This window comes from Engystomops pustulosus, chromosome 9, assembly GCF_040894005.1.
Source record: "Engystomops pustulosus chromosome 9, aEngPut4.maternal, whole genome shotgun sequence".
NCBI classification, from domain to species: domain Eukaryota; kingdom Metazoa; phylum Chordata; class Amphibia; order Anura; family Leptodactylidae; genus Engystomops; species Engystomops pustulosus.
In genome coordinates, this window is record NC_092419.1 from 105669240 (window position 1) to 105676176 (window position 6937).

The 6937-nt window shown below is 47.7% G+C and overlaps 1 protein-coding gene across 3 annotated transcripts; it reads left to right on the forward strand.

Annotated features, from left to right (window-relative positions):
- The first annotated feature begins 338 nt into the window (after positions 1-338).
- CIMIP2A (ciliary microtubule inner protein 2A) lies at positions 339-5887 on the forward strand. 3 transcript variants are annotated; one of them, XM_072123962.1, is made up of 7 exons: positions 339-465; positions 767-1005; positions 1084-1220; positions 3140-3254; positions 3691-3785; positions 4826-4943; positions 5703-5887. In XM_072123962.1, the coding sequence occupies exons 1-7, from the start codon at positions 410-412 to the stop codon at positions 5771-5773; spliced, it is 831 nt and encodes a 276-aa protein (XP_071980063.1). In that variant the 5' UTR covers positions 339-409; the 3' UTR covers positions 5774-5887. The 3 variants fall into 3 exon arrangements, with proteins under 3 accessions (XP_071980063.1, XP_071980065.1, XP_071980066.1); XM_072123965.1 differs by having other exon boundaries at positions 373-465; positions 789-1005; XM_072123964.1 differs by lacking the exon at positions 4826-4943.
- The last annotated feature ends 1050 nt before the right edge of the window (positions 5888-6937 follow it).

Below are 6937 nucleotides of genomic sequence, written 5' to 3' on the forward strand. Positions count from 1 at the left end.
GTGTGATACTGCCTGCTGAGGTGTGTATCTAATCCTGTCCTGTGTGATACTGCCTGCTGAGGTGTGTATCTAATCCTGTCCTGTGTGATACTGCCTGCTGAGGTGTGTATCTAATCCTATCCTGTGTGATACAGTCTGCTGAGGTGTGTATCTAATCCTATCCTGTGTGATACTGACTGCTGAGCTGTGTATCTAAGCCTATCCTGCGTGATGCTGACTGAGCTGTGTATCTAATCTGATGATGTAGATAAGTTATCAGACATGGTCTGGGCCTAGTAGATTCTGATGAATCCTTACTTCACAATGGTTACCTAGTAACAGCTCTTGTATACGGCTCCCGTGTCTGTATCTCCCAGTACCTCATGTTCCGTCTCCTGGACCTTGGAAGCGGTCGGAGCTATAATGTAAAATGTCGCAGGAGCTTAAGAGCAGCATCTTCACCCCTGATCCCTACTACATTCCTGGGTAATAATGGATCTCATATTATACTATTTACCATAATGTCACATGACTTGTAAGGATAAAGGGCACCGCTACTGCTTGTCTAATGTGTCCAGAACCTAGGGGAGTCCCGGGCCATGTAATATTAGCGTAGGGCCTTCCACACTGCAAATTAAAGGAGTACTCCAGAGTAGTCCTAAGATGGTAGAACATAAAACAGTGACTGCCCTTTAGGTGCTAGGCTCCGCCCCCGAGGAACCTGCACACAACATATCGGTGTCGCATGGAGTGCGCCTTTAATGACTTGCTCTCTTTTCTCCTATAGTTATGAAGGATTTTTCCCCCAGCTTCGTTATCAGCTAGGACACACCTATGGCACCACTACAAGCCGCCTCCTTACTGACCCCTCCATCATGAAAAGCCCCCACTCCCTTCTGTCACCACTAAGGCCGCCCGCCACCAAGACAGCAGAACCCCCTAAATTACCACGGGCACAAGATGGCGGCTTTCCAGTGGAGAATGAAATTGTGTTACCAGAAATGTACATTCCCCCTGGATATGCAGGTAAGAGTCTCCAGCGTGTACCCCAATAATAATGTCCACCCTCCCCTTCCACTATTTCATGGGTGTCGCCCCCTGCAGGTCACAGGCCTATGCTGCAGTATCAGCACGCAACCTCCTTCAGTCGCATGGTCTCCAACGCAGTGGATGAGTTTACAGAGATGCAAACATCAGTGATGAGGGGACAGATGAAGCGTCCACAGGAAAGAAGTACAGAGGTACAAGACAGGACATCGGCCATGACAGGAAGGAGATGTGTGACAACTTCCTGTCAGCCATTATGGTCGCTCTGTCCCTCAGTGGCTCCTCTCTCCTATAACTCTTGTTCACAACCACAAAACTTTCTCTATATCAAAGAAGTTTATATTTCATGTAAATTGAACATCTCCTCTAAGTTACCAAACATTTCCTTTACTCTAGGTAACTGCTCCTGTAACTGAGCTATCTCCTCCTCTAACCTCCTCTTACCTAGACAACTCTAGTGTCAGTTACCATCTCCTACAATTTAGTCAATGCCTCTTCTCACCCAGCTTACTTCTCCTCAACCCTATATACCAGTGATGGCAAACCTTTTGGAGACAGAGTGCCCAAACTACAAGCTAAATCCACTTATTTACCGTGAAGTGCCAACATGGCTTTTTAAGAAGTAACTTATTGCTGCCTGTTCTTCCACATCTTTCAATCGTATCAGCCCCCTGAGGCCACCAATACAGTTGAAATAAGGAGGGCAAATTTCAGACTCTCATTATAGCTTCTCGCCAGGGTCTCTCTGTAGAGGAGGAATGAAGGGTCCAGCAGGATGACCTCCAAATATAATGCAGCCCTGTCCACACCTTCTCACTGTTCCCGCAGTTCCAACCAGCCAATGAAGTGTTGCTTTAAAATAGCACTGAGAACAGCATCTCTCAAGTTGCCTGGGACTGCAGGAATATTTGGTGGATTTGTTCCTGTGTGGTGAACTCTGTCCTGTGGTGATGGTCTGAGTGACCACAGAAATGTCTCAGAGTGCCACCTCTGGCACCCGTGCCATAGGTTCGCCACCACTGCTATATACCATCTAATCTAACTTCTCCTCTAGCTTAGTTATCTTCTCCTATACACTACATCATTTCTCTAAGTTAAATTCTCCTCTCTCTCTTAGATAACTTCCAACCTCTTCTATCTCATCTTCTGTTAACTAGTTTCTCCTCTAAGTTAACCACTCCTCTAACTTTGCCAATTTCTCCACTACTCTCCGTTAACTTAGCTACCTCCTCTTCTTACCTGTAAACTTTCTTAGTTCTCCTCTAACTAGGTTAAGATTTCCTCTCTTAACTTGTTTCTCCTCTAAGTTAACTACTCCTACTTTGCTAATTTCTCCTCTACTCTCCAGTAATTTAGCTACCTCCTCTTCCTACCTGTAAACTACTGTAAACTAACTTACTTCTCCTCTAACTAGGTTATTATTTCCTCTCACTTAGTTATCCTCACAACTAGTTATTCCTCTAAGTTAACTACTCCTCTAACATTCTAATTTCTCCTCTACTCTCCGGTAACTTAGCTATATCCTCTTCCTACCTAGTAAACTTCTGTAAACTATTTTCCTCCTCTCTAACTACGTTAAGATTTCCTCTCTTAACCAGTTACTCCTCTAAGTTAACTACTCCTCTAACTTAGCTATTTCCTCTTCCTACCTGTAAACTATCTTACTTCTCCCCTAACTAGGTAGAGATTTCCTCTCTTAACTTGTTTCTCCTCTATGTTAACTACTCCTATTTTGTTAATTTCTCCTCTACTGTCCGGTAACTTAGCTACCTCCTCTTCCTACCTGTAAACTAACCTCCTTCTCCTCTAACTAGGTTATTATTTCCTCTCACTTAGTTATCCTCTCAACTAGTTTCTCTTCTAAGTTATCTACTCCTCTAACATTCTAATTTCTCCTCTACTCTCCAGAAACTTGGCTACATCCTCTTCCTACCTAGTAAACTTCTGTAAACTATTTTCCTCTTCACTAAGTTAAGATTTCCTCTCTTAACCAGTTACTCCTCTAAGTTAACTTCTCTATCCGAGTAATTTTCTCAGGCAAGATAAGGGATGTCTATTACACGTAGAGCAGGTTTTTTTTCACCCCTCTTGACATTTTTGGTTGTTCTTACAGGACACCTTTCCAAGACAATGGAAGCCGATGGCAGAATATACATCCCCTTTAACATCGTATAGTAAGAATCCGCAAATAGACCTTTCTCAAAGACTGCAACGTAAGGCCATAACGGGTAAGTCGGCAGAAGCTGTGGGATGATCACACGTTGTTGGGTGGTATAGCGGGTAAAGCTTCTTCTTGGCCAACGTCATCAATCTGAAGATAAATAATCTGAGACATCTGTGATGGTAATCCGCATCCATAGAGGAAAAAGTTACAGCCCAATATGGATGTTCCACATCTATACCACTAGATGGCGCCATCATATTACTCTAAGCAAAACGCCCTCCAGAAAGTTGGGAGACATTGTGAGGGGCTTTAGGGGATTATATAAGGAGCAGGAGCAGATTATATAATGGAGACTGTGATAGCAGCAGAGGGGGCCCAGGTTTCCCTCGCTCAGGCCTCCGCGCCAATTACCAATCTTTAAAAAATATTCGTAAAAATCTTTTATAAATTGTACATTTTTGCCAAGATTTTTGAAACTTTGGTAACTCATTTACTTTTAGGTTACACCGGCTTCATCCCCCGCTACTGCTGGACTTTCGGTGTTGGTTATAGGCCAGGGGTCAAGACGAGTATGGATGAATTTGAGCGCATGCAGGTAAGAAATTTGATAGTGAAATGTATGAAGTTCATCAAATTATAACAGGTACCAAACTCTTATCAACCCTTAAAGGGCACCTGTCACCAGATTTTAACCCATGAAACTACCACCCCCCTCAGGTATTGGATAAAATGTTGTCTCTAGCATTCCCTCATTTATTTGAAATCTCTCTCATTTACTGTACCTATACAAAACATCTCCTCCTCATGTGATAAAGAGCAGAGAAGAGTCAAATTTTGCCTGAGAGTCAATTCAGACATCCCTATCTTCAGTTCCATAGGACCTAGAAAAATGCTGCTGGTGTCATTTTAAAGATATCAATCTCTTCTCTCAGATGACATCAGGCTCATGAAAGTGGGAGCTACAAGCAGTTAAAGACAATGTGAAATGCAGATAATCTACCTTCAAGGCTATAGCCTTTCACTGCCTGCAGTGGTATAAGATCACCACCAGGGAGCGCGGTAAATTCTACAACACCCACCAATTCCGAGGCCACGGGAATGCAGGTCCTGTGTGCATGTAACCTAAGGGTAAATCCCCCCCCCCCCCCCGGCAGCTCTGGGCCCTGGCACTTGCCTGTGTATGCCCTGTGCTGGCGCCGGCCCTACTAGGTGGGACCCCTAGACCCTCGGCGTCTGAACACCACATCCAGACATGAAGATGCCGAGATATACAAACAAATATGAAAATATTGCAACGGCTTAAATCAATAGGAAATGTCGTGTCCATAAGACACTCCCTGCCTCCCAAATATCCTTAGGATTACTACATAAGGAAATATCCCATACTGAACACAAGTACAATAGGATGGCCAGGGCTAAACAGCACCACACGTGTCCGCAGGCGGAGAGCAGTATTGCAGTTCATCCCTAGTCACTACAGTAAAGCAGAGCAGTACATATAGACAGGAGTGGTGCCATTTGTCTTTGAGGTCCTGAAACCCTATAATGGGCAATACTACTGTCCAATACATCATGGCTGCCGTTCCCGTTATGTGCCCCGGGCCCGCTTTGAGTTTTACTCCTATTTTCTCTTAGATTCAGATCAGACCTCCTCACACGAGCTCAGAGCGAAGACTGAAACCAACTTACTGGCCACAAGCTAAAATCTATAGCCCTGCTGGGCTGGTGCCCAGATACACAGGCTTCATACCGGGTGAGTAATCCTGAGGGGCACGTCTCTAACCTTGAGACCCTGGAGGAGCAGGTTTAAGCCGTTGCAATGTTACACTGTAGCCCCTCAGTCCCTTTGTGGACAGCAGTGTGAGGACAGCAGTGTGAGCACAGCAGTGTGAGGACACATCACAAGTTAGAATCCTGGAATATACAGTAAATCCATATTTACTACCTTTACCTGAGCCTAAATGTACCTATAGACCCAGCGGTAGATTACCCTACAGAGACTCGGACCATTTATTATCTCGTTAGAAGGCGTGTCATTAATATGACAATACAGCGCTGCCCCTGTGCAGTGGTGGGAAGTGATTTTGCAGCCCCTCACCACCTGAGAAGGGATGAGCCACACAACCACATTGTATGGACAGGTGTTGTTGCTGATTTTTGGAAGCTGCCATCTTTTTAATCCTAGACTGTCCCGATAGAAGCGGAACGGTGGCTCAGTGGTTAGCACTACAGCCACTGTGGCTGCTCCCATCCAGGTCAACATCTGCAAGGGGTTTGTATGTTCTCTCCGAGTTTGCATGGATTTCCTCCGGGTCCTCCAGGTTTTCTCCCACACTCCAAAACATACTGGTAGGTTGATTAGATTGTGAGCCCCATTGGGGACAGGGAATTGGCAAGTTCTGTTCAGCGCTGCGTAATCTGTGTGCGCTATATAAATAAAGAATTATTATTATTATTATTATTATTATTATTATAGAAGAGACCTCTCACTAGTGTCCCCCTCTTCCCCCAGGCTTCAGGGACACATATGGCGCTACCTTTGGTAACAGCACCAGGCAGCTCTACATCACGTCCCGTCTGTGAGAAGACCCTGGACAAGGACGAAAATGCTGTATAACGGAGGCGTAAATATCTGTGCAGCGCGAAACGCGGAAAAGGCGAAGTAGAGACACAAATAAACATGAGCATCAGGAGAAACGGGAGCAGAGTCGTTACAGCTTTGACCATAATTTACAGCGGTTAGTGGCGCCTTAAGCAGCCTCTTCCCCGAATCCTCCTCTGCTGCGGCGTCCTGGTACTGCTATAGTGACACCAGGCCGATCGGCGCGGCCTCCTCTTCCATCACACAGTGTGCGACGTGGACACAGCGCCGAAGATGCTGGCGCCTGTCATAGTGAAGGTTTGGGCACAAGTTACATGTATCATGTCAGTTCTCTGCTGTGTGAATGTGTAATCTGGTTGCAGCAGCGGCGGCGGCACCACCGACATTTCGCCAATCTGTTTCACGGATCTTCATACGAGGGTTCATTTTCATTTCTTCATTTTCGCCGGGTTTCACGTTTTTTTCTGTTTTGCGCTGAATTGCCCCGGGTTTTTGGCGCACGCGATCAGATTGTGGCGCATCAGCGCCGGCTTGCATGCGATACAAAGCAGCGGCTGTGCTCCCCCATCGTACAGCGGCTGTGCTCCCCCATCGTACAGCGGCTGTGCTCCCCCATCGTACAGCGGCTGTGCTCCCCCATCGTGCAGCGGCTGTGCTCCCCCCATCGTGCAGCGGCTGTGCTCCCCCCATCGTGCAGCGGCTGTGCTCCCCCCATCGTGCAGCGGCTGTGCTCCCCCCATCGTGCAGCGGCTGTGCTCCCCCCATCGTGCAGCGGCTGTGCTCCCCCCATCGTGCAGCGGCTGTGCTCCCCCCATCGTGCAGCGGCTGTGCTCCCCCCATCGTGCAGCGGCTGTGCTCCCCCCATCGTGCAGCGGCTGTGCTCCCCCCATCGTGCAGCGGCTGTGCTCCCCCCATCGTGCAGCGGCTGTGCTCCCCCCATCGTGCAGCGGCTGTGCTCCCCCCATCGTGCAGCGGCTGTGCTCCCCCCATCGTGCAGCGGCTGTGCTCCCCCCATCGTGCAGCGGCTGTGCTCCCCCCATCGTGCAGCGGCTGTGCTCCCCCCATCGTGCAGCGGCTGTGCTCCCCCCATCGTGCAGCGGCTGTGCTCCCCCCATCGTGCAGCGGCTGTGCTCCCCCCATCGTGC